General features: G+C 51.1%; 1 protein-coding gene across 2 annotated transcripts in view; it reads left to right on the forward strand.

Annotated features, from left to right (window-relative positions):
• Nucleotides 1-20,617, forward strand: part of INPP5D (inositol polyphosphate-5-phosphatase D) — a 129,952-nt gene extending 109,335 nt beyond the window's left edge. The window contains exons 19-27 of one of the 2 annotated variants that reach the window (XM_053597130.1): nucleotides 697-786; nucleotides 2,745-2,858; nucleotides 4,115-4,197; nucleotides 6,714-6,801; nucleotides 9,175-9,324; nucleotides 11,292-11,388; nucleotides 13,813-14,088; nucleotides 17,550-18,126; nucleotides 19,215-20,617. In XM_053597130.1, the coding sequence (XP_053453105.1) occupies nucleotides 697-786; nucleotides 2,745-2,858; nucleotides 4,115-4,197; nucleotides 6,714-6,801; nucleotides 9,175-9,324; nucleotides 11,292-11,388; nucleotides 13,813-14,088; nucleotides 17,550-18,126; nucleotides 19,215-19,217 (1,478 nt within the window). In that variant the 3' untranslated portion in view covers nucleotides 19,218-20,617. Of the gene's footprint in view, nucleotides 1-696; nucleotides 787-2,744; nucleotides 2,859-4,114; nucleotides 4,198-6,713; nucleotides 6,802-9,174; nucleotides 9,325-11,291; nucleotides 11,389-13,812; nucleotides 14,089-16,281; nucleotides 17,525-17,549; nucleotides 18,127-19,214 lie in introns of those variants that run through there. The other variant, XM_053597131.1, reaches the window with a different exon arrangement.
• The last annotated feature ends 7,088 nt before the right edge of the window (nucleotides 20,618-27,705 follow it).

Genomic DNA, 27,705 nt, shown 5'->3' on the forward strand with positions numbered 1-27,705 from the left:
AAAATGACCAGAGGAGAAAAATCCCCAGGGTTCATACTCCATAATCTATTTAAAAATTCATGAGTCAGCCAGGTGCAGTGGCTCATGCCTCTAATCTCGGTGCTTCGGGAGGCTGAGATGGGAGGATAGTTTGGATTAGGAGTTCAGAACCAGTTTGAACAACATAGTGAGACCCTATTTCTACAAAATGCAAAAAACTTAGTTGAGTATAATGGTGTGTGCCTGTGGGCCCAGCTACTCGGGAAGCTAAGGCAGGAGGATTGCTTGGGCCGGGAAGTTGGAGATTGCAGTAAGGTAGGATGACATCCCTGCAGCCCAGCTGGGGTGAAAGAGTGCAACTTTGTCTCAAAATAAAAAAAATAAAAAACATTCATGAGTCATTAGGAAAAACTAGCACAGCATTTTTTATCTATGGAGAAGGCACTGTACTCATTATCTTTCACTTAAAGATCAACAGGACAGGGTGGCACCTGTGGTCAAGTGGGTAGGGTGCCGGCCCCATATGCCAGAGGTGGCAGGTTCATACCCAGCCCCGGGCAAAAAAAAAAAAAAAAAAAAAGGTCAACAGGACAACAGGTACAAAACCGTGAGACTCCTAGAGGGCTTCATGAAGATAGTTTATTTCTGCCTTGCCATTCTTGGTTTGACCTAAAGGCTTCCTTTGCCTTGCTCAGAAATGCCTTCTGTTCCCTGCAGGAAGTACCACCGACATCATGACAAGTGACCACAGCCCTGTCTTTGCCACATTTGAGGCTGGGGTGACTTCCCAGTTTGTCTCAAAGAATGGTAAGCCGTGATCAATGTCCTTTTCTCTATGTTCCTCAAAGACAACGAGCAGTGAGTTTTCATCTTCTGGTTGTGACAGTTGTCTGTGTGAGATGAAGGCTCATCCTTCCAGGTAAGTCCACAGCCCATAGTTCAAGGCTCTTTGTGTCTAAGCCATATCACAATTTCAGTCCAGAGGACGTACCTGCTCTGTTTGGCCAATGTGTCAGCCTGCTGTGCCTTGGTTTTAGTGTAGTGTGAAAAATTTGTGTTTACCTAAGTGTGATGTATCTGCCATCAAAGACAACTGCAGCAGGGTGGCGCCTGTGGTTCAAAGGGGTAGGGCGCTGGCCCCATATGCTGGAGGTGGCAGGTTCAAACCCAGCCCTGGCCAAAACCTGCAAAAAAAAAAAAAAAAAAAACTGCAGCAGAGCCATCGCTGAACACCTGCAAGTAATACGTTTCATGTTTTAAATGTGTCTTTTCTATGTAAGGCAAGCAATATTGATTTTCCATTTAGTACTGTGATATACTTTATATAATCACATTTAAATTTAAAAAGCGAATCTATTTAGAGAAAATATTAAGTAAATAGTAGTGCAGGTGCTTGGTAGGCAGAGATGGTAAAAATTGTGAAGGTGGGATGCCACGATGGAGTTGGGGAAACATTAGAGTAAACAATGTTTAATTTGCAGGTAATTTTTCAAATAATCCAGCTGAGCCCTGGCTGCCAGGCTGCCTTCATCCCGGCAGAGGCCAGGCATAATCGGTAGTCTGCCCATTCAGCCCTCAGCCTGGGTGATTAGGGCGCCATGTTGTCGTCTGCTCTGCCCACTCCCTCCTTCCGTGGTCAGCAGACAACCCAGGCTCATTTAGAAAGGCTGAGTGTGGGGGACACAAGTGTAGGCTGGGAAAGACCATCTTGCTCTGCATGCTTCATGTCGTGAGGCTGAATGCTATCTACCTGGTGAGGCTCCTCTTCACACTGCTGGGTCAAACATCCACAGACCCAGCCCTGTGACTTCTCTCCACCCCAGGTCTTGCGCCACCACCCTGTCTGCGCCCTAGCTCTGGCCACTGTGCCTTTCCAGAACCTTCCTAGCCTTTGGGTTTCACAGCTTTCATCCACCTCCCTTTTCCCTGAGTTCCTGCAGCATCAGTGGGGCTGCTGCAGCCGTCTCTTCGGGGTAGAGCACCCCAGGTATCAAGCTTCCCTCCACGGGCACTCAGTAGATGGCTCAAGAATACTGATCCTCTGGCTTGAACAATGATTGACCATCTATCTAAGCAGAGCCTAGCCTATGCGCTACGGGATTTAGAAAGAGACAGGAAGAAGACAGGCAGGAGGTAATGAAAGAAGGAAATATTTGTTCTTGCTCTCAGGTGGTTCAGAATTTATACAGAAGGACAGAACATTTGCTTAAAACCAAGGATGCTCACAGAAGCATCATTTGCATTAATACACGTACAGGCAAGTTAGCTGAGTACAAATGAGCTTACGGAGCCCGGAGTAAGGAAAGGGATAACTGTGCCTAAGGAAGAAAGCGCAGGCATCCCTCTCTAGCTGAAACTGAAGAGATGTGGATATTGAGCAACTGAGTCAGCCCACAAGCTCTTTGCTGGATCTAGTAGGGAGACCGAGGTAGCGAGGTTAAGGGTGTCACCTGACACTTGGGTTGGGAGACGAAGCAGAGACCAGGTCTTCACTCCTCAGGCCCCTCGCTTTTCCCTCTGCTTCTCCCACAGCAGCTCAGGGTACATCAGGGAGGTTGTCACCGCCATCAGGGCCTATGGGTGGTGGCTTTCTATGTAGCTTTATTTCAAGGGAAACCCTTCTTTCCACTGACTCCAACCTTCCTTGGGCCCTAAGGAGGAGCTCAGTACACAGAGTGAGGAGCCAGAGGAAAGAGTGTATGGGGAGAAGCTGAATCCCTGGAGAGAGTTTGGAGAGAGCTGAGTCCCTGTTCTACCCACTGCAGGCCCTGGAACCACCGACAGCCAAGGGCAAATCGAGTTCCTCAGGTGCAACGCCACGCTGAAGACCAAGTCCCAGACCAAGTTCTACCTGGAGTTCCACTCGAGCTGCCTGGAGAGTGAGTGGCGCTGAGCCGCCCCTGTGGTGGACAGGCCCCCCGCTCATTCTCATAAATGCCTATTTGTGAATGGTACCTTGCCCCCTTTCTCTTCTCCTGGGAAAGACTCTTCAATGGGCCTCCAAGAAGTCGGACAAATAGGGCTTCAGGTGGAGGGTCCAAGGGGACTCCCAGGTAGGGTGAGGGGGGTCTTTTAATGGCTTACGGTGCTGCTGCTGTAGTCCTGGGAGAGGGGCAGCTACAGGGACATATAGACCTGTGAGTTCCTTGCAGGCAGTGGGCTCCCTTCCCTGCCTGCTCAGGGCGGATGGCAACCCCCTCGGTTTCCCCCATGCCAGGGGTCTGACCCAACCAGAGAGTGCGGGGCCAGTTCCAGCTGCCCCCACGCCTGATTGCCTTAGTTCCTGCCTCCTACTCTTTCAAGGTCACAGAATCTTTCTCAGGGCAACCACCACAGCTGAAATCAAGTTGGAGATGGACAGCCCCCTCTGAGCCAGCAGCGCGTGGCATAATCCGTGTTTAGGAAATGCCCTTTCTGGGGGACATTTCTAGGCATTTTGCCCATGGCAAGTGAAGACCCGTGTGGCTTCTATCCCTCCTCACTGAGGGGTCTAGAGAAGGGGCAGGGGGCATTTTGTGAGTGCATGGCTGGGATGCTTCTGGAATTCAGGAAGAAGCATGTGCCACCAGCCACCACTGTGCCCTCCATGCCCCTTCCTTGTCTGAGTCAGCCTGGCCTAGGCCTGGGGATAGAACAGCCTGTGCCACTGAGGCCCCAAGCCCCACTTCACCAGGCAGGGTCAAAGCAATTCCAAAAAGGGTGAGGAATTTTTGTGCGGGTGTTTTTAATAAACTATCGAGACACTTGCACACATTTCTATGGAAACAGCATATTAGGGAGCTTAAATTAGAATTTCAAAAGGCTGCTATCTTGAGTGGCGTGGGATGAGCTGTCATGTTTCCTAATCTTCTTGCCTGTGATGTGATGATTTCTTCGTTGCCTGGTTTGTTGCAAAGGGAGCTGAAAAGGAGGAAGAATCTTCTTTGATTTTCCTAAAAATAATTAGACTGTGTTGGCAAATGACCATCCCTTGCACAAAAATAGAAATTCCCAGCAAGTCTGCTTCCTAAAGGGTGCTGAGGCCCCTACAGAGAAAAAAAGCAGCTTCCTCCGGCCAGGTGGGACGACCCCAGGGGTCTTTTCAGTCTGGTTCTTGCCCTGTTGTCTAAAAACCAAACTTCTTGTCCTCCAACAGGTTTTGTCAAGAGTCAGGAAGGAGAAAATGAAGAAGGAAGCGAAGGGGAGCTGGTGGTTAAGTTTGAGGAGAGCCTTCCGAAGGTAATTCTGGAGCAAGAGGCTCCACAGGGAAGGTTCTGCACTCACCAGGCCAGCAGCGCTGGCCAGTGGCAGAGCGACAGCTGGGCCTGATCAGAGGGAACAGGACTTGCACTTGCAGATGGGGAGCAGCTCTCGTTTAAGGTGGTCCACCTCACGCTTTTCAGACCCTCATATCCCATATGGATTCAGTGCCCCTAATGGACTAGGTAAGGCATCTGGAGGTCGACATGTTTAACCATGTGATTTGGCAGGTCACAGTCACACGGCTGCAGTGACAGGCTGGGACCCAACCCCCAAGACCCCCAGTTCCTTTGAAAGGTGCTGATCACCTGCTCAGTGGCCCAGAGGGTCATGGGCAGCATAGATGGGAGTCGCTTGGCTCTAACCACACACTGTGAACCCAGGAAGTACTTGACCGTTCATGGTCCTGAATGAGCTGAGGGGGGGACTGAAAACATGCCTGCAAACCTTAGTGCGACACAAGCATCCTGATTGCAGAAAAATAGCTTTCTACCAAAACTGCTTTTGTGATGCTGAGCTGACAGTGGTGGTGCCGGCTGTCAATGGCTATGTGCTGATCAGATGCTCCTGCTGGTTCAGAGCAGAGGGGGACACTTCCTTTCTCACGCTGAGAGGGAGTGTGACGAGGGCAGTCCAGGGCTGGGACACAGAAGACGGGTCTCAGGGCCTCCCCTGGAAGGTTCCCTCAGAGGTTTCAAAGGACAGCCTGAAACGGGTGAGGGGCCCATCTTCTTCCAGGCTGGGGTGGGGTGCAGGCAGGTTTCAGGGGCCAAGCTACCCACACTGGCCTTAACCACTGATTGGAACCAACTGTTGGGTCACATAAAAAGGCCATGTGATCTCAGGAACGGAAACTGATTATCCTGATATGGGTGTGATCCCAAATACCGAGATCCAGCCTGTGCAGATGGCTCTGATGGGGGCCTTCTGCTGAGGCCCCAACAGCTGTCCAGAGTTCCTGTCCTGGGGCTGTCTTTAGGCCCCTGCATCCTGCAGGCCCCAGGCTCCAAAGAGACATTTCTGCCTCACCCAGCCCACACCCACCTGCTGCTCCTCCTCTTTTGGCTGCTTCCACACAGAACTGAGCAATTATTTCCTCTTTTGGTGAAGCTGAAAATATGCCAGCATTCTGGTCCCCTCAGGGACCCCCTAGACACCATCTTCCTCCACTCCCAGGTGCTGTCACCACCCCCTTCCATTCCTCCTGCCTTTGTCCCCTCCCCATCCCACAACCCCCTCTCAGGAGCCCCCTCTCCTATCTTCTTGTTGAGGTATCCTGAAGCCGGAGGGTCTTTCTGAAATCCCTGTCTGAGCTTGGTGTCCCCCACTTTGTCCAGTCAACTCCCTGGTGCCAATGGGGCAAGCCCCTCCCTCTCCAGCCTCAGGTATTCCCACAGCACCTTCTGCTCCCTGTTTCATGCCCTCTCGCCCATCATCCAACACCCTTTTTTCATCACCCCTAAGTTCCTGCTGTGGCACTCAGATAGTCGCCCCACCCCCCTCCACCATGGCAATATGTCCCCCAGAGACACTGCTTGCTCAGGTGTCTGACGCCCCACTCCCCTCTGCATCCACAGCCCCTGCCCCTGCCCCGCCTCTAACTTACAGCCAGATGTCACCACACATCAGTGAGCCCAGTGGTCACTGGGGCTGTACAACCTCAGAACCTGCACCAGGAAGCCCAGAATCCCCACCACAGTTTCCCATCATTAGTTCTGGAACTTTCTGAATGGCATAGTGCGTCCATCCCGTTGGTCAGCTTGGTGTTTGAGCCCTGCCCCTCATGGGCCTTTAGGTATCTGTGGAGGGAAAGGAAGGGGCAGCCTAGAGCAGCGCGTGACTTTTCTTTGTGGCCCTGCTGGGTCGCAGTCATCATAAGGAGCAGCCTACTTGCACATGAGGATCTAGTATGCCTGTAACGTTCCTCCCTGTGCGTGCATGGACCCAGCCCTGCGTTGGTGTGGTCTGACGTCACCCGGCTCGTGCAAAACCTGTCATCAGCACAGCAGGGCCAGCCCAGCAGCCCCTGGCTCTGAACATGGCTGGCAGCAGGAAGTCAGGGACAGAACCTGAATGTGGGAGTCTGTCTGTCATTCACTGAGCCACACCACTAACAGGACACAGAGCACACATCCTCCCCAGGTTGGGTGTGGAGTCACTCCAGCCTGCCTCCTCCCCGGGATCCTGCATCTGCAAAGGAAGGGCAGGGAGGTGATGGGCTGGGATCCATCTATGGTCAGGCTGTTTCCCTAGGAGCTGGGAGTGCAGCCCAACTTTGTAGTGCACTGTGTGGGGACAGGGAAGAAAGCTGGCTCTCGCCTGCTGGCTAGAGGGTGCAGCTGGGTTCCTGCCTGTTCTCTTGCACATAGTGCAGATGTGGATGTCGTTAAGAACAGCTTCGGTCCTGTTGTCTCACCCATTCCTCACATCTGGCTGGTGACCCTCATACCTGTCCCCCACCTGTCACCTCTAATCCTGTGCCATTCTCTCTGCAGCTGAAGCCCATTATCTCTGACCCCGAGTACCTGCTGGACCAGCACATCCTAATTAGCATTAAGTCCTCTGACAGCGACGAATCCTACGGTAGGGGTCCCAGGATTGGCCCCACACCTGCCTGGGAGTCAATAGCCTCTGCTGGGAGCACAGAGGTGGCAGCTCCTTTGGGGAAACATCAAATTCTTGGCTCAAATGATCCTCTTGTCTCAGCCTCCCGGGTAGCTGGGACTATAGACACCTACCACAAAACTCAGTAGTTTTTCTATTTTTGGTAGAGACAGGATCTCCCTTTTGCTCAGGCTGGTCTCCAACTCCTGAGCTCAGGCGATCTATCTGCCCTGGCCTCCCAGAGTGCTGGGATTACAGGCATGAGCTGCTGCACTTTTATTTTAAATGGAAGAACTTTGCATGTGTCTAAACTCTGTTTGGTGGAAGCCAGTAAAGAGAGAGAGGCTGTGGACACACGGGGTGACCTGTGTGAGGCACCCACTGTGCAGGCTCTGCGAACACCTGGGTGCAGGTGCCATCAGTCCTCTTGTTGGAGAGGTGAGGGAAGGAGGCTGAAGAGACTTGTCCAAGGCCACACAGCTGAGTGGCTTGGCGATGGTAACTATGTTACCTTGGACTAGAGCCCAGGCAGCCTGGCTCTAGAATCTGCTGCAGCCTTCACCCCCTCCCAGGGCAGCACCAAGCCAGGGCAGAGGCGGCAGAGCCTGCAGAGGGTGAGAGGTGAGGACCCGTGCGGGTCCTGGAATGTTTGAAGCTCCGTGGCAGGAAGCAGAGTGAGCTGCGTTTTCTCATTCCGACGCTGCATTCCCCCTTGGTTCTCCCTCTTGCTATTCACACTCACACACAGTATCACGGTGACACAAAGGAAAAAGAATCAATAGACAGTCTCCTTCTCCGTTACAGCGATCCTTTTCATTTGCTTTTGTCCACCTCCGTCTTCACAGGTAGGCATGTGAGGATGTTTGCACTTGTCATCACAGAGATACCGTCGTACATTCTGCCTTCCTCACCTGCTGTAGATAATACACATTTTCCACGTTCCTCCCACACAGTCTTCACAATTGTTCCTTTTAATGCTGGGTAACAGTCCATGGATTTACTGTATCCTCATTTTTAGAACTGTTCCTTCTTGCTATTATTGAGGCCCTGCTAGTTACTTTTGTCTCTCTGTGGACATTTTACATTCTTCAGCTACATTTTTTATTCTTTGGGACAGGTTCCCATGTTTGCTGGGTGAGAGGGTTTAAATATGTTTGAACTTGGCATTTCACAGCAAACTGAGTGCCATAAAGGCTGTGTGAGTTGACCTTGCAGGTTTCCCCAGCCCCCACCCCTGCACAGGGTGCTATTTCTCTGTCTTCTCTTTGTGCTAATTTCACGTCTGTGGAATAGCACCTTAGTGTTTCCTTAGTCCCCTGCCCCCCTTTTTAAATCTCCTTATTCTGGAATGGCTGGTGGGAATTTCGTTTCGTTTTGGTTTTGAGATGGAGTCTCACTCTCTCGTCCCAGGCTCCAGTGCTGTGGTGTCTTCATAGCTCACAGCAACCTCAAAGTCCTGGGCTCAAATGATCCTCCTGCCTCAGGGACTAGAGGTGCCTGCCACAACACTCAGCTAATTTTTCTATTTTTAGTAGAGATGAGGTCTCACTCCTGCTCAGGCTGGTCTCAAACTCCTGATCAAGGGATCCTCCTGCCTCCCCAGGGTGCTAGGATTACAGGTGTGAGACGGACACCTCACCTGGCCTGAGTTTGCATTTTTGATGGCTAGGAAGGCTGAACTATTTTCTATTTAATTGAAATTAGCCAGCTGCAGTTCTTTCTGCATGAGATACCCATTTGTATGGTCTGCCCATTCAGCTCTGGGGGACTTGGTTTTGAGGAGTTCCTGTGGCATTCAGATCAAGACCCCCCTGCCTGTGAAGCCAGCCACAGCTCCTCTTCCCAGTTCCTTTTTCATTTTAGTTTTTTCCTTTGTGCAGACATTTTAGGCTTGTTTATCCTGTTTTCTGGTCTCATTTTATCATTTCTTGCCTTGCTTCAAACCCTAGGAAGTTATCATCCCCTACAGAAATCAGATCATTGTTTAATTCTGTTTTTCTGCTGGGTTTTCTACAATGAGATTTATCTTTTTTTTTTTTTTTGGCCAGGGCTAGGTTTGAACCCGCCACCTCTGGCATATGGGACCGGCGCCCTACTCCTTGAGCCACAGGCGCCGCCCAATGAGATTTATCTTTACGTTGACTAATCCACGTGGAGCTCGTCTTGCTGTTAGGTTTGAGGCATTGGCCACCCGTTGCTGAGGCCTTGTTCTGAGGGTTTATGAAAGAACCCTCACCTCGGTCTTCATTTCCAAAGACTGTCCCCAGGTGGTAGAGTGATTCTCAGCCTAGTGCTTGGTGTCTGCTATGAGAAGACAGGGTCTTCGCTCAACTGTGTCCCCTCATCCCCCAGGTGAGGGCTGCATTGCCCTCCGGCTAGAGGCCACAGAAACCCCACTGCCCATCTACACGCCCCTGACCCACCATGGAGAGATGACTGGCCACTTCCGGGGGGAAATCAAGCTGCAGACCTCCCAGGGCAAAATGAGGGAGAAGCTCTACGGTAAGTGCCAGGCCCTTGGCAGCCCCCTCTTCAGCCCCACTGCCTTTGGGACAGGGGCACACTTTCATGAATATTCCATACGCTGCAGCCTCTGTGCAGATATCTAGCATTGGAAAGGATCTCAGAGACAGTCTGGCCCTCCCCTCCCCTGACTCACTCCCAACAGACTCCAACATCCAACCTGCTTCCCCTGACCCCAGGTAGCTCATGTCTCCAGGGACATGAGGCTGTGCACTACCCAGGGCTGGCCCTCACCTTCCGTCAGCCTTCAGCCTTGCCACTGTCGCTCAGCACCTCCACCACGGAGGGACCAAGAGAACAAAGCTAACCTACCCAAGGTTAAGTGGCTCTTCCCAGGTGATCCAGGGAAGGAGACTAAAGCTGTGGCTGCAACTGAGATTTAGGGTTTCTCTGGTCTTCCACACGGCTGCATGGTGCCACTCATGTACAGACACGTTCTCACAAGTGCCAATATTTTCCCCTGTGGCGCTCACCCAGGGCTCTGCACCTTCTGAATCACTTCTATCTACTACATATCCAAAGCCCTCACCCAGGTTCTTGGTGCCTTTCTCCCGCTTCCCCTACTTCAGCTCAGCCACCCTCCACGATGGCAGCAGCCGGGGGTCTGCCCTCACCCTTCACACCCTTTTTGCCTGTTAAACACCACTCACCACTGTTGGCTGGCTGTTGGGAGGATTCTTTTACCATGGCTCTCAGAAGTGACACCATGCAGCCACCCAGGCTAACAAATACTCATTGTAGGTGTTATCCTTACCCCACACAAAACAACAGCCTTGAGAGCCATGCTTTCTCTGTCCCCAAAGGACAGATATAAATTGTCACCACTCTGTTATGAGAATTCAGAAATGTGGCTAAGATACCTAAATAACATAGTGGGAACACCAGGGAGTATCTATAATTTAACTTATAATTTTCTCTTAATCCTGCCCCAAATTTTAAAACTTGGAAATGAACATTTGTACTTCTGTTAGTATCCATGAAAATTTCTCTGCTTAAAGTAATAAACTGTGTGAGAAGTACAAAGCTGCACCAAATCTGTTAATTAAGTATTTTTTGCTTTTATACAGGTGACAGGTAGGGGTTTTTTTTTGGGGGGGGTGTTTTGTTGTTTTGTGTTTATTTGTTTGGTTTGTTTGTCGCTTTTTGCTTTAATTCTTGCTCAAAAGCACTCAAATAACAACGCTGGCAATGAATTGGCTTTAACTATATACTTTATGATCACAAAATGGTCATCTCATAAATGTCATCTCATTTCCCTCTCACAATAGCCCTAGGAGCCAAGCATTGTTATCTTTGCTTGGTGGATGGAGAAACCAAGGCCCAAAGTTATGTGATTGGCTGCAGGTCACATAACTAGTAAGTGGCTAAGCCAAGGTGCAAGTGCCAGCCTGGCATTGGCAAAGGTGTTGGTTTCCTGCCTCCAGCACAAATAGCAAGAGAGCAGAATTCACCACATGGGGAAAGCTCTGGTCTATCCAGGGGCTCCCACTTCTACCCTGTGGGAGCTCTTTTCTCCATCAGGACAATAGATTGGTATGATGGGGACTGGTACCTCCACAGCCACAAGCCACAGTCAAATCAAGATGGGGGTCTGTAACAGAACAGGTTCCATCCTGCTCCATCCCCATGAACAGATTGGCTTTGAGTACTGGTGCCCTTTGAACCTCCTGTTAATGTTTGCTTTATTCTGATCTGACAAGAAGTATTTGCCTATTTGGTCCCTTGCTGAGACCAACAAGCTGGACATGTCACATGAAATAACAACTCTGGGTCACACATTCAGACTCTTACAGGCATAACTAACCAATCACTGCACTCCTATGAGGCCTCAGAGTCTTACTTAACCCACCTCCCCACGTAGCCATTATTCACGTCCACTTTGCCATCCCTGGCCCAAACTCAGGGGCCTGGCCCTCATGTGCTCCTTCCCGGCCCTTTCCTTCTAGACTTTGTGAAGACAGAGCGGGATGAGTCCAGTGCCCCCAAGTCCTTGAAGAGCCTCACCAGCCACGACCCCATGAAGCAGTGGGAACCTGCCTGCAGGTAGAGTGGACAGCCAGGGGTTCATTACAAACTAGTGTGACTCTGCAGATGTGGGGCCCTAGAGGCATCTGCAGCCCAGGAAAACCAAGGATGCAGCTCCCTTCCAGAGAAGGAGCCTCCAGCCCAGGGGAGATGCTCTCCAGCCTTCTGCCTCGAGTCTTCTTGCCACAAACCTATGTCGCTGGGGAAGCCTGTGTGTCTGAGACAAAGCCTGGGAGACACTTCCATGCTGGATAGTTCAATCAGCTTGTACTGTGCATCCAAGCCTAGGGGAATGAAGGCAAATTAGGTGCAGTCCCTGACTTAGGAACTCATGGCCTCGTTCAGGAAAAAGTGACTGTAGGGCTGACAGGGGGATTCCAAGTCAACAAACAGTTGCCATGTCTCCTGTGGGATTTGGGACATTGGAAGTCATGGAGGTCCATGGCCAACTACACCCCATCTTGATATTAATAGGAAGATCACTGGGGAGAAATATACACAGGTTACTCTTGGCAGAGCCTGAACCAGGAATAATAGGGGTGCTAAAGTCTATGTCACCAGGGGACAGCTGTCCTCAACTGCACCTTGTCTCAGCCTGCTATGTGGTCTTGAGTTCCACAGTCCAGCCAGTGAGGATTCTCCTCCCTCACCACCCTGCCTGTCCCCTCAGCCCTCACCCCACCTACTCCTGTGCACACAGGAGCTCCCTTCTCAGCCTGGTCCCTTCTAGCCTCTGGTGGTCCCAGCCTCAGGCACTTGAGTATTCCTCTTACCCTTCTCCCACTGTGATCCCTTCAGCAAGGGCACCCTGCCTATGAAGTGTCTGTGGGGTTCCAGAATCAGGATCCATGTAGGGAAAAATTCTTTTCCATTTTGACTAGGCGTGTATGGCAGGGGGGCCAGGCTAGGAGGAGAAACAGCTGGAGGCCAAGCTGGCTGCGCAGATGGGAACTACGTTCCTTGTAACCTACATATGCAGAGCTCAGTAGACCTGCTGAGGTCATTACCTGACACAAAGACAGCATACGGTGCATGTGTCTTTTGGGGCCACCTCCTCCACAGCTTTAAAGCTAACTCCCCCCAACACCAGGTTCTAGCCTTGACCTCTGTGACCTCATTTTTTTAAATGCCCATGTGGCTCTCCCCATCCTGATACTGTACACAGGCCTGTGTAGGCCATCATGTACCAGGTAAAGCCCAGCTTCTGTTCCATCTTCCCCACCTGCTCACTAGCCCTCAGACCATCCAGAACAGGCCAAGTCCCTCTGGCCTCAAGGCCTTTGCACTTCCTCCTACCGGTGCCACGAACATCCTCCCCTTCCTTCTCTCTTGTCTGCTCATCTTCTTATCTTGGCTAAAAGACCACCTCCTCAAATAGGGGCAGAACCCTCCTGTGCGTCTCCCTCTCCACTTCTGTTACTCTCAGACTTGGGCACTACAGACACACCACATGTCTGCCATCGAGCTGATTTGTTGCTTCCATAAAATGTGAATTCCATGAGAATAGGGGCCATGGTGGCCAGCCTCATTCACGACCATAATTCCTCCTCCTGGCCCAGGGCCTGGTGCTTGTAGGTGCTCAGTGAGTGTTGTGGTGCATGGATAGAGGGATGGATGGATTAACTATGGTGTTACATGGATGGATGTACTATGGTATTACATAGATGCATGATAGACAGATGGACAGATTATGGTGGTACCTTGATGGATGGATGGATGGACTATGGTGTTACATGGAGGGATGGATGGACTGTGGTGTTACATGGATAGACTATGGTGTTAGATGGATGGATGAATGGATTATGGTGTTACATGGATAGATGGATGGATGTACTATGGTATTACATGGATGCATGAATTGATGAACAATGGTGTTGGATGGATGGGTGGACCATGGTGTTGGATGAATGGATGGATGGATGAACTATGGTGTTACATGGATGGATGGATGAATGGACTGTGGTATTGTATGGATGGAGGATGGGTGGATGGATGGATAGGGGGATGGACAGACGGACTATGGTGTTGGATGGATGGATGGATGGATGTACTATGGTGTTAGATGGATGGATGGATAGATGGAATATGGTGTTAGATGGATGGATGGACTATGGTGTTACATGAATGGATGGACTATGCTGTTACATGGATGAATGGATGGATGGACTATGGTGTTGATGGATGGATGGACTATGGTGTTAGATGGATGGATGGATGGACTATGGTGTTACATAAATGGATGGACTATGGTTTTACATGGATGGATGGACTGTGGTGTTGCATGGATGGATGAATGAGTGAATAAATGAATACATTGCCCAAGAAGTGAAGGTGTTGAGAGTCTGAGAGAGGCTGAGGCCAAGAACATGATCCTTGGGCTGGTGCTTCCCTCAAGAAGCAAAGGAGTTCCTGAGATGTGACGACTCTGTGTCTTTCCTACAGGGTCCCAATGTGTGGTGGCTCCAGCATCACAGAAATCATCAATCCGAACTACATGGGGGTTGGACCCTTCGGGCAGCCAATGCCCATGAAGCAGACCCTGTCCCCAGACCAGCAGCCCACACCCTGGAGCTATGACCAACCACCCAAGGACTCCTCCCTGGTGCTGGGAAAGGGAGAGAGTCCTCCGACACCTCCCTGCCAGCCACCCCTATCACCTAAGAAGTTTTCGTCCTCAGCAGCAAACCGGGGACCCTGCCTCAGGACACAAGAATCAAGGTGAGCGTCTTCCTCACTGAGATCTCTCTTCCTTCCTTTCTCCATGAGGACTTGGGCTCCCCAGGGTGGCAGGAGCACCCTCCATCTTAGCTCTCTGGCAGCTCCTGCCAGCTTCAGCCTTCCCTTATCTGGCCTGGCACAGCTTCCTCTGCATGGAGGAACAGTTAACAGTTCAGTTCCTTAAGCATTTCCACTAAAAATGGATAGATGAAAGGAAGGTAGGGAGGGAAGAAGAGAAGGACCGGACAGGACAGGGCTGACATGGAACACAGCTGGCTCTCTTAACCTCTGGCTTTGTGATAATATTTAAGACTCTGAACATTCCCTAAGAAACTCAAGGGAAGGAAAAACAGCCTTGATTTCCTCCCGTGGAAAAAAGAGGACAAAGGCCACTATGTGGTGGGTATCAAGGTGCCTGTTTGCCAAGGGCCACCTCTTTGACCCAGGGAAATGGAACTCTAACCAACGACAAAGCACAAGGAGCTGATTCATTTACACAAAGATTTTGAAGTTCTCAAAGTCAGTATCTTTGTGCTTAACAATTTGAACACAGATTGGTGGGGATAGTGCTCCCTCTCGCCCTATGGGGGACAGCTGCAGATGGGCACCCACAAGCAAGACCACAGTCTCCACGCCACCTGCACCATCTCTGCCACCCAGGTCCCCGGCTCAGCCCGAGTGAGGCCTGGGGCAAAGACAATGTCAACAATGCTGTTGATGTTCTCCTGTCCAAGTGGGGTGACCAGCCATCTGTTTTGCCCAGTACTGATCCAGTTTTAACACAAAAAGTCCCACATCTAAGGAAATCCTTCAATGCTGGGCAAACGAGGATGACTGTTTGCCCTACTTCTGTGTCATGTGGTTAGAAAGAGGACACTTGTCAGACCCTGGCACGTACATTGCTAATTTAGAGAATAGAGATTTGCAGTGTCCCGAGTCTGAGAAGTAGAGTCATTTGCCACAAGAATTAGCTCTGTCCACTGGCTATTGGTTCACTTATTCAATAACCATGGCCTGCCATGAGAGTCGACTTTTTGTTATCTTTGGTCATGGATGTAAAACTTATTTTTGCATTTTTTGTGTTGCTCCCATCTTCCCCTACCTGACTCCACCTACCCTTCCCCTCTCTAAGGGTGACAGAAGTTTGCCTCCTAGGGGAAGACTCAACCAATCTCCATCTCTCTGCTCTTTGCCCAGGGGAGTGAGCTTCAGGATCAAAAAGATCCTTGTGCCCAAGGTTTTCTTGCTGATCTGTCCGCAGTTCTCCGAGGCAAGCCCTCTCCTCCCAATTCAGCCACTGAGAGGGGGCAGCCAGGGGTCAGAACTTCTTGCTCCTTCATCTGAAAGCTTTTGGTCATGGCCACTCACTCTCTCTGGCACCCTCTTCCCTAGCTAACTCAGCAGAGGGATGCAGGGCAGGGCCTCATGTAGAGGGCAGCTGCCCAAAGGTCCTGCATTTCTAGTTCTGTACCTGCTTCTTCTCCAAAACTAATGGGAAAACACCCTGAGTGTACATCAAGCCCCTGAGGCTACCCTCTCCTGAGCCCCCGGCATCTTGTGGGCACCTCTGTCCCACACCTGCTCCCCAGAGAGTCTGTTAGCCTCGGCTGCTAAGACCTTTAAACAGCCTTTCCATGCACTTTCTATCAGTAACAGGCATTGGGGTCTGAGCAGCTCAGGCTCCCAGAGACCCACATGCTTCATAAGAGCTTCTCGTTTCGGAGAAAGCAGAACCCAGCACACTCCCCTGGGAGATTTTCCTGTTGACCAGAAAGTGAAATGTGTTCCCATCCTCGTTCTCATAATTACAGGAAATCACCTCAAGGAAGAGCAATAATCAGTCAAAAAACAAACCAACCAAGGCAGTGCTTATCTGCTTTGGGTTACAACATGGAATTTTTCTCTGCCCATAAGCCAAACAGGCCTGTCTTCTTGAACTGGTCTTCGTTTCCCCAATATTCATAAATGCCCAAGTTCCCCTGATTTTCACCATGACCAGCATTTGTTCCCTCCCACAGTGAGTTATGAGATGAAAGTCATGTGCACCAGGGGCCCTCCGGGAGAGGACATGGTGCAGCTGGAGAGAATGGGGTATCAGGAATGCCCCCCTGAGCAAAGGTTCTTGTCCATGGCTGCTTCACAATGGCTGGGCCAGTGTCTCATACTGGCTATGGCTCCCTGTGGGTTTCGCAGGTGGAGCTTCCTGAACTGAGACCCTCTAGGAACACAAGTGGTCACCGAGGAGAAGTCTGATCACCTCCCTGAGCAGCCATGGAAATGACTGTCAGCAAAATTGCTGGGTACAGAGGAGACGCTGGGGTGGGGGAGTACCTGTCAGAGCAGTGAGGGAGGGGCTGTGGCCAGCAGGCTCTTCTGGTGAGGACAGGGGCTGGAACTGCCTGGCTGGGTAGGTTCATACTTCTATTTCTCCTACGAAACCTCCAGTGGGGTGCCTCTTCCCCATTGATGCTCTGATACGAGTAGGTTTTTCTTTTTTTAAATTTTTTTTTTTTTTTTTTTTGGAGACAGAGTCTCAAGCTGTCACCCTGGGTAGAGTGTCGTGGTGTCACAGCTTACAGCAACCTCAAACTCTTCGGTTTAAGCAATTCTCTTGCCTCAGCCTCCCAAGTAGCTGGGACTATAGGTGCCTGCAACAACACCCAGCTATTTTTTGCTTGGAATTGTCATTGTTGTTTAACAGGCGGGCTAGGCTTGAATCCACCAGCCTCGGTGTATGTGCCTGGCACCCTACTCACTGAGCTACAAGTGCCGAGCCTTCTTTTCTTTCTTTCTTTTTTTTTTTTTGGAGACAGAGTCTTACTCTGTCACTCTTGGTAGAGAACTGTGGTGTCATAGCTCACAACAACCTCAAACTCTTGGGTTCAAGTGATCTTTCTGCCTCAGCCTACCAAGTAGCTGGGACTATAGGCCCCACCACAACGCCTGGCTATTTTTAGAGACTGGGTCTCTTGCTCAGGCTTGTTTGAACTCCTGAGCTCAGGCAATGCACCTGCCTCAGGCCTTGAGGAATGCTGGGGTCATAGGTGTGAGCCTGATCTGAGTAGTTTTTATGGTGAGAAAGGTCCCGGGCCAGAACTGAGGTAACCCACAGGGACAATACCATTAAGACCGTACTGTCTGCTTTCCTTTATTAAATCAAAGTGAAATTTGCATGACATAGAATTAACCATTTTGAAACTAGCAATTTGGTGGCATTCAGTACGTTCCCCAATGTGTGCACGTCTCTCTAGTTACAAAACATTTTTTTTGTGGGTTTTTTTTTTATTTTTGGCCGGGACTGGGTTTGAACCCGCCACCTCCGGCATATGGGACCGGCGCCCTACTCCTTGAGCCACAGGCGCCACCCTACAAAACATGTTTATCACCCCAAAAGAAAAGCTGAGAGCCGTTAAGCCCCAGTAAGACTCCTGAGTGCGGCTCTGTCTTTTCTGTGACTCTAGGCCGGGTGACCTGGGGAAGGGGGCGGAAGCGCTGGAGGACCTGCCGCTGAGCAAGCCGGAGATGTTTGAGAACCCACTGTATGGGTCCATGAGCCCCTTCCCAAAGCCTGCGCCCAGGAAGGAGCAGGAATCGCCCAAAACGCTGCGGAAGGAGCCCCCTCCCTGCCCGGAGCCCGGGATCTTGACGCCCAGCATCACGCTCATCAAAGCCCAGGAGGCTGACCGCAGCGAGGGCACCAGCAAGCTAGTCCCCGCACACCGGCTGCGCTCCTTCACCTGCTCGTCCTCCTCTGCGGAGGGCAGAGCGGCAGCCGGGGACAAGGGCCAAGGGAAGCCCAAGGCCCCGGCGAGCTCCCAGGCCCCCGTGCCTGCCAAGAGACCCATCAAGCCTTCCCGGTCGGACATGAGCCCGCAGACGGTCCCGGCCCCCACGCCGCGGCCACCCCTGCCCATCAAGAGCCCTGCAGTCCTTCACCTGCAGCACTCCAAGGGCCGTGACTACCGTGACAGCAGCGAGCTCCCACACCATGGCAAGCCTCGCCCGGAGGAGGGGTCGCTCAGCAGGACAGCGGCACAGGTGTGTGCTCAGCTGAGCGTGGGCTTGGGCGCGTATGTGCACACGTGGGTGTACATGTGTGTGCGCAGGTGGGTATGTGATCGTCCTAGGAGCTGCTCCATGAGGAAGGCTAGAGTCAGGATTTGAACCCAGGCCTCTCTGTTCCCTGTCCCCCTGACCCTGCATTGCCTCTGCAGCGGTTAAAAGGAATACCCGTGCCCTGTGCTGGATTCAGAGTAAGTGTCGGTGAAGAGAAGGAGCCTAGGTCATTTACAGTCCATCATTGCCATCATTAGGGTTAGGACTTAAATGTCCCTGGTATTTTAGAGACTTCAGACACAACATCCCCATCCTTCCTATAAAATAAATGTTTTTTTATAGGAATGAATATAGCTCAATGAATAGCGATTAGGAATAGACTCTGGAGCCAGTCTGTGCTGGATTTAAATCCTATTCAATCCTAGCTCTCCCCTTCTGTCTCTGTATTGTGGGTCTCAGTTTACTCATCTGTTAAAAAAAATGGCTATTAGGCTCGGCATCTGTAGCTCAGTGGTTAGGCCGCCGGCCACATACACTGGGGCTGGTGGCTTTGAACCCTGCCCAGGCCTACTAAACAACAATGACAACAACAACAACAAAATAGCCAGGTGTCGTGGCGGACACCTGTAGTCCCAGCTACTTGGGAGGCTGAGGCAAGAGAAGCACTTAAGCCCAAGAGTTTAAGGTTGCTGTGAGCTGTGACGCCACAGCACTCTACCAAAGGTGACATAGTAAAACTGTTTGAAAAGGGGGGGCTATTAGTGGCACCTGCTTCATAAATGTGTAGGAAGAATTACATTTTATCATAGACAATTACCTATTATTAATATACATTATAATTTGTATATAAGTTAAATATACATTACATACAATTTCATATATATATTACTTATACGTATGTACATATACATTAGAATATATGTAAAGTGCTTAGAACAGTATGTGCCAACTCTTTTCAGCTACATGTTAAAAGAGGGCTGGCCTAGCTCATAGCATGCAGGGACACAGGGACACTTAGTTAAATGTGGCTGAGTGAGATGAGCCCTGACAGGCCTTGTTCTTTCCCACAGTGAAGCCCTTGGAGAGCTGCTGGCGAGTCCGGAGCCCAGAGGAACAGCACGAAGCCCCTCGGACCCTCTCTCGGGCCCTCCTGTGGACTCCATCCACTAGCTTCCCATGCAAGGTTTCATATTTTTCAGAAAAGGGCCTGGCTTCCCTGTGGTACCAGACGTGCACTGTCTGCAAAACTTGGCACACAGTGTGGACATGGACAGAGGTCAGAAGGAAATACATGTACCAGACAGGCAACGACCAACCTGGTCCCTAGCTTGACCTTGGTACTTGGGACCCCAGTGCCTTGTTCAGGTCATCATTTTGAAGAAAGGAACTGAAGCACCGTTTGAAGGTGGAGACATAAATAATAGTAATGTTAATAATAATAATGGGCACGTGAAGTGAGCACTCACTGCGCCTGGTGCCGTCCTAAGTGCTTTATGAACATTATGTCAGGACAACCTCGAGAGCCGGGTCTCCAGACAACTAAAACTACACGCCCAAACCCACCAGTTCAAAGTGGCGTGTGTCCTGAGGGGTTTGGACAAAGCATTAAGAAGGCCAGCGCCCTCCTGGAGCCAGACAAGGGCTCGGCCTTAAGGAGCTGAAGCATCTGAATGGCTAATTTAGGGTACAAAGAGCCCTCTCTAGCTTCAGTGATGCCTGCTGCTTTAGCTAAAGCCTAGGTGTTGGGCGGGGGAGTGGCTCTGGCTTAGCTGAGCAGAGGGCAGGGATCTACCCTGCTTCTCAATTCCTCAGTTGGAAGTGGCCTGCTGTCCAGCGGAGACATCCGGCTTTAGCCTGGGCTAGGGAGGCTGAGGCCTGTGCTGGGTTCCTCATGTCCTCAAAGTGGGCAGCCAGCCCGGGCTGAGCCAAGCCCCTCAACACTTATCCCATTGTGCTGGTGGAAGAGTTTCAGCCATGGCTCCCAAGTCCTCTCCTAACAGAGCCCCCCACCTGGCCTCCTTGGAGGTCAGGCCTTGAAGTTTGGACTCTCAGCATAGCACACGCATGGCTTTTTTGTCCCAGCTCTATGGCTTTCAGTTGCTTCCTTGGTTACTAGAATAGATCAGTGACGTCTTCCCTTGTGTTGCATTTTGCATAGGAAGCCCAATCCAGAGGTGTGATGAACACAAGAGAAGGGATACAAGCCCCACGTTCCCCCAGGTGTAGTCTCTGTGAACAATAAATCCATTGTGCTTCTCACACTCAGCTCCAGTCTGTGTGCCAATTTTTCCCCAGACATTCAGAGCTTCAGACACATTTCCAGACTGCAGGGCCTGCATAGCAGTAGCCGGCGGAAGGAGGCAGCGGGAGTGGTGACTGGAGGGCATTGCCTTGACCAGATGAGACACCACAGAGGCAGTTTGGAGCCAGGCCTGGACCAGGAACAGGAGTGGACATCTTCCATGGGCACATCTCCCTAGAACTGTGAGCACCCCATAGCCACCTAGCTCCAAGCGTCCCCCCAACACCTCCTGTCTTTGAGTATTCACCACTCCAGCTGCAGAGATGATAAACAGTAGCCCTTTCCAGGTTGGAGATCACCCCCAGACCTGTAGACGTGAAGCATAGCTCGAGGTGTGGCAGCCCCATTGAGGGCCGCTCAGCCCCTGCTCCTGTTAGACATCAGGCTTGGGCAGAACTTGAGGGCGTGGTGTCCTTAGCAGCCTCGGAGCAAACCATTCACTGCCCAGCCGTAGTGGCATGCAGAGCCCGCTGGGCCCACCACCCCTTACCTCTACTTAGGTGGGCTCCCATCCCTATGAGCCCACTTTGAGGTCCTCACGTGGAACCAAGCCCCCAGGCCCCAGCCTTCTGACTCAATAAACCAGTGCCAGGGGGAGAGCTGGGGACACACAGACGTTCTTTAGGCTGCCCCCACCAGAACAGAGAACTGAGGGCCAGGGCATTGATGCCTGGGGCCCCCGGGGAACCCACTGGCTGCTTGGGTAGGCCGGCCTGCTGTACCCAAGAGAGCAAAGATATGGCGCTCCTACACCAGCCTGGGGCGGGCGTCCAGGCTCACCTACCCTTTCTGTGGGTTCCCAGAGAAGCAAGCAGGGAAGTGGTAGCACACGGCGCCTGGTGCCCACATCTCCTGCTCTGACTTCTTTTCTAATCACCTGAACAAGCACAGGGCCCTTGTCCCTTTCCCCCTCAGGCTGACCCAGGGCTGCTGTGAGGACCTAGCTATGCGTGTGGATGGACAACGAGAGCCTACCCAGTGCCCAGAACTGGAAACACTGTGGACTTTAGGAATTTTCATCCTTGTCCTTGCAACCTGTCAGCCCTACCCCTATCCCAGGGGTCCCTGACTACCTTTCTCTTTAGGGTCTGGGCTGCCACCCTCTCCTGGGGGCCACTCCAGCCAGATCTCTCTCACCTTTCTCCTTCCTGACAATTCTAGGTCTCCCAGACACCCCGTTCCCCCCATGGCAGGTGAGGGGGACACATAGATATTCCCACCTCTTTATTACCTGAACGACTCCTCCATTTTCTTCACCAAGCCCCATAACCAGGAGGGCAGATGAATTAATTAACAAGCTTTCCCCACCCGAGTGTCCCCTACCCCTAAATGAATTCTATCTCCCTCAGCACTGCAGACACAGCTATAGTCACTTTTTTTTTCAAGAAGCAATTTCTCCTTTTTTCCATGATCCTATGAATGGTGGTTGAGGGCAGCCATTCTGTGTGCCCTGAAGGAGCTGTTTTCATGGTGGAGAGTATCTGCCAGCAGTTTGCGCCTATGTCCCACCCCCTTGTGTGGGGGACAGTGGCTACAGTTCCACGACACCCTTGGGGACCCAGGTCAGCCCGGCCAGCTCCTCCTCTCTCTGGGGTTTCAGATTTTTATCCATGCCATCTGTTTCCACCCCAATAGGGGGCAATTAGTGAGGCATTCAGAAAAGTACCCTCTGGCTACCTTCCCTAACCCCAGCCTACCAGGTTCTCATCCTCACATATTCTTAAAATAGCACTTTTCTCTTGACAAATGAATTTCCATGGAGACCTAGCCATGGGAAGGCCCAGAAGCTTTCAGGGAGGCAGCAAGCTCAGCCCTAAGCTTTACCCCAACAAAGACCCTTTATAATGTAGATGCCCAGTCTCCCCACTCAGGCCCTCTCCAGGTTCCATTTGGGGGAGTCTGCACTGGCAGGGACAGCACTGGCAGGTGGGCCCAAACCGCGCTCCTTCTTATTTTCAAGTGGGCAGTTGATCTACCCTGGTCAGTGCTCTCCTAGGCCACAGCAGCCCAAAACGATGGGCTCTTTGGGGAGTATTCTTGCACTAGGGGTGTACAGCTCTCTTCCTTCCTTCATTCACTCACACGCATACTAACAGTGAACTTGACCTGGGGAGTGTCTGCACTTTCACTGAGGGAGGCCTGAGGCGGAGTATATCCTGGCTAAGGGTCAGATAGAATAGGCTTTAACTGTATTGTCTTTTATTTCCTAAAACCATGATCTTCCACAGATCATTCAACTTTTTTTTTTTCTTTTGAGATAGAGTCTCACCCTGTTGCCCCAGGTTAGAGTGCTCCAGGTCGTCAGCCTAGCTCACAGCTAGGGCAACCTCAAACTCCTCCGTTCATGGAATCCTCCTGCCTCAACCTCCTGAATAGTTGAGACTATAGGCACCTGCCACATGCTCAGCTGGTTTTTCTACTTTGAGTAGACATGGGGTCTTGCTCTTGCTCAGGCTGATCTGGAGCTCCTGAGCTCAAGCAATCCACCTGCCTTGACCTCCTAGAGTGCTAGGATTATAGGTGTGAGCCATCACACCTGCCTCATTCAGCTTTTTTTTAGCCTTAGTCTCTTCGTCTATAAAATGGGGGAAGCACACCTTCTGCCTTGTGTGGCTGGGAGGATTCAAGAAGCCCCTCTCTGCAATGCCTCTGACTCGGTGCCTGATATGTCCTTGGGGGTAGGGTCCATTGAATGTCATCTCCTTCTCTCTCCTTGGAAGACAAGGGATGCTTCTGTGCTGGGTCTTTGCAGGCCACAGGAACGTCCAAGACGAAGAAGGGACGAGTATATAGTGCAAGTAAATTAGCCCGGCAAGAAACCCAGGAGCAAGTAGAGGCTGTGAAAGGCCTTAAAGGCCACTGACCCAGTTGAGGCCTAGTGGACTCGCCTAGACACAAAGAGGCTCGTCCAGGCCAGCAGCTTCTAGTGGGCAGGGGCCAGGGATGCTGCTGACCAGTGCACAGGAGAACACTTTTTTCCCCCAGTCCTCAGATGCCTTTTACAATCTGTCACCAGGAATCCTGTCCAGCTGCCTAGGACAAGCATGCCTCCATTTTGCAGGTAACACCTGGAGGAACTAACCCATGTGGAACTGGGAAACCACAGGCAGGGCTTCTCAGCCTCGGCACTACTGACACTTGGGCTGGATTGGTCTTTGGTGTGGGATTGTCGGTGCACAGTCCAGCAACATCCCTGGCCTCTACTAGCCCCCGGACATTCATTGATAAATTCCCCCAGTTTGGAGGGGGTGGCAGTATCACTCCTAGAAGTGAACTGCCAGAGAGCACATGTGCTGAGAGAGGACACTAACTGTGACACTTAACACTCATGACAGCAGGAAGCTGGGAGGAAGGAGGTGCTATCCCTCTGTGCAAATGCCACTGGGCCAGCCGGGGTCCTTCAGTTTCAAGGGACAAAGATGGGGGGTCACCTCAGGGATGGCTCTGCCACCAGGGCGATGGAGGGGAGGAAGCCTTGGCTATCAGGACATAGGAGCCCCTTGAACCCTGAGCCACCCCTGCGGCCCTGGCACCTTGTGGCCCTGCTGGATGCCTGAGGCTCTCCGTGTCTGCATGGAGGATCCCACTGTGGTATCCAGTCTGCTGCTTCTCTCCTCCGTTTTGTCCCCAGTCCATCTTGGCCCTCTGTGTGTGTGGCCCTCTCTTGGTCCTACATTTAAAACTGCCAGGGAAGCAGGTTTGGGGTCAGTAAATCTCCACCTGTTTTATTAGTTTGGGTTCCCCAGAAACAGACTCTGAGTCAGGGAGGGAGTAACCCAGGGAGTACTATAACAGTAAGGGAGCAGGGACTTGAGGCAGGAGGGAAGGAAGCTATAAGGACACCCTGGGAGCAGGGATCCAGAGCAGGGAGCCGATGTGGCCACCTGGGCTGACGTCAGGGGCCAGCATCAAACACACACCTGCCTTAGCCCTCCAGCTCTCATGAGTCATAGCCAAGGGCCACCTCGAAAGGGGTGTTAATGCCTCAGCTCTTCTGGCCTATGTGGCAAAACCAATGCTCAAGGCCGGATAAAGCCCTCAGGTCTAAAGAGCAGCAGGCGGGAGTGGGACTACTGCGCGGGGCCCTGCTGTGCCGTGCCAGGCCATGCAGGGCTGTGCCCTGCCTAGCACTGGTGCCACAGGCCAAAAGGCTACTCTGTGGGCTAACTATCCTGGGTGCTCAGAAAAACATTTCTGAGTTCTATAATATAAGAAGGGCTCAGCATCTAGAAGAGAACATTCTGGACAGAAGGGAGTGCACAGGCCCCGGGGTGAGAAGGGGCTCGGCATGGTGGAGAAACGGGAAGGAACTGGCATGTTGGCGTGTGATGAACAAGAGCTTGTAGAGTGAAGGTAAGCAGTAGGGGGCCAGCGAGGCCAGGTGGGCTTGGGGGCCACAGGGTCAGACGCTTATATTTGTAGACTCCTCAGCAGAACAAACATTCTATCTGGAGCCCATGCAAAAAGTCACACAATCCCTGGAGTGACCAGCAATCCCTGAGGAGTCCATTAGGCAGAGCTAATCTGCATGAGAGCTAATCTGCCCTTGATGGCTGAAAGGGGAGGCAAGGCAAGGCATCTGTAGGAGGCGTTGATGGAGGGGGACAGAGAAGGAAGCAGAGACCATCAGCCCACAGCAAGGCAGGGCCCATGCTGAGTTCCTCCCCACTCTGTCCCTGGGTGCGTGACACAGCATGAGAGCCCAGTAGATACTGCCCCCAGACTCATGAGAAGAGAGAATGCTGACACTTCTGGAGGAACCTGGCCAGACATAGGAGCACAGCAATGATACTGCAAGGCCTAACTATCAGAAAGTTGCCATATTTTGTACATAGAAACATAAGGCTGGGCGCAGTGACTCATGCCTGTCATCCCAGCACTCTGGGAGGCTGAGGAGGGAGGATCACTTGAGCTTAGGAGTTCAAGACCAGCCTGAGCAAGAGCAAGACCCCATTTCTACTAAAAATGGAAAAATTGGACGGGCATTGTGGCGCCCAGGATTGTCAGCCCACAAAGTAGAAATAAGAGAGGTGAATGGCCTGTGGGCTGGCCTGGTACCAGCTCCTCGGGAGTCTGAGGTAGAAGGATCGCGTAAGCCCAGGAGTTTAAAGCTGCTTTGAGCTAGGCTGAGGCCACAGGACTCTAGCCTAGGTGACCGAGTGAGACTGTATAAAACAAAAAAGAATTACATATATAATGCCTAAATTTGAATGTCAGATAAACAACAAATGATTTTTTAGTGTAAATATGTCCCCAAATAGAAAAATATACTAAAAAAAGCATGGTTTTTACTCTGAAATTCAAATTTGATTGGATTTCTTATATTTTATCTGCCAACCCTACCCCTGCTCCATCTAGCTGAGGATCCAGGTAAAGGCCCCACCCCCGGGTGCTGGAGGACTACTTTGTGTCCATAGCCAAAGCCAGGCACTGCCACTCTAAATCTACAAGATGTAAGCCAGGGGCAAGGACTTAACAGTCCAACTGGGCTGTAAGTGCTGACTCCTCATCAAAGTGAACCAAGTAGAAACTGAGATAGTGCCTGTTTTTAGGGTAGAATTTTTGTTGTTGTTGTTTTGAGATAGAGCCTCACTTTGTCACCCAGGCTACAGTGCTGAGGCATCATAGCTCACAGCAGCCTTAAACTCCTGAGCTCAAGAAATCCTCCCATCTTGGCCTCCCAGAGTGCTGGGATTACAGGCATGAGCCACCATGTGGCCTAACTACTGTTTATTTTTTTTTTAAGTTAATACTTTTAAAGCAGTGGTTCTCAACCTTCCTAATGCTGCGGCCCTTTAATACAGTTCCTCATGTTGTGGTGACCCCCAACCATAAAATTAACAACGTAAGGAACTTATTGAAGGGCCACAGCATTAGGAAGGTTGAGAACCATTGCTCTAGAGCAACCACTAAAGAAATGGGTATTCTTGGGGAGCTATACTTCCTCACGTGGTCTCTGCTTCCCTATCTGTATTTCTGGTCTCCTGCCCCTTTTCTGTAACATTCTGGATCCTGCCTCAATTCCTTCACTCCCCAAAATACCACCAAGGCAGACTTCACTGAAAATTCAGAGTAATGGATGGCTGTTACATCACAGAACCCAAAGTCAACAATTCACAAACAAACAGCTGTTAGGCTTCTGTTTGTATTTAAAGTTCTTCACCCACCCGAAATTTCTCTCTGATCTACTTTCTCTAAGTCCCTGATCCCCTGCACTTGCCCTCCCCTTCCTGAGAACTCTCCACAATCTTCTCACTTTGTCCTTTTGAGCCACAGGATTCTCTGTCTACTCAAAGCCTACCCTGCCCATGCTTGGGGGTGCTAGGGAGGGGTGGGTGTCATTGCAACAGCCATGGCCCTTAAGATGTTCTGCTACAAAAAGACACTTTTCTCTCTGAAAAATTCCACTACCAGGTTTAAACCCATTTTTCTTTCTCCCTACATAGAGATAGACCACTGAGCTATCTCCTGGCTCCCTTCTCTAGGAAACAGAGCAAATAAACGCAGATCCATACTCCCACAATCCACTTATCCAGGCCCTGAGCCAAACCACAGCCTTAGAAGCATCAACACCCACCCTCAATGGCTACTGTTACTAAAGTATGGTCCTCCAGGGTTCCTTTCCCCACCCCAAGTAGCTTATTTGTTCACTCAAAATATGTATTTATTAAATATCTCCTGCATGCTAGTCACACAGTTTTTGTCATACTATTACCTATATAACTCTCCCTAAGATAAATTTTTCTGAAGGCTGCTAAGAGGGTAAAAAAATATTGTCTCCGTATCATCGTCTTGCTACTGATAAACAATGGGCCACCTTAAGGCCAGTTTAAGAAACTCAAGGGTGGGTGGCGCCTGTGGCTCAGTGGGTAGGGTGCCAGCCCCATATACCAAGGGTGGTGGGTTCAAACCCAGCCCCAGCCACATTGCAACAACAACAAAAAATAGCCAGGCATTGTGGCGGGCGCCTATAGTCCCAGCTGCTCAGGAGGCTGAGGCGAGAGAATCACTTAAGCCCAGGAGTTGGAGGTTGCTGTGAGCTGTGACACCATGGCACTCTACCCAGGGCAAAAAATGAGAAAGAAAGAAAAGAAACCCAAGTCTGACTCAAAAGCTTTGTGCCAGTCACCTTCTGCTGTGTAACAAATAGTCTCGAAGCTGAAAACAATGACAACATTATTTTGTTCACAAATCTGCAACTTGTGCATGGCTTGTGAGGGAAACCTTATCTCAGCACCACTGCGGGTGCTTGAAGATGG

Source organism: Nycticebus coucang, chromosome 7, assembly GCF_027406575.1.
Source record: "Nycticebus coucang isolate mNycCou1 chromosome 7, mNycCou1.pri, whole genome shotgun sequence".
Taxonomy (NCBI): domain Eukaryota; kingdom Metazoa; phylum Chordata; class Mammalia; order Primates; family Lorisidae; genus Nycticebus; species Nycticebus coucang.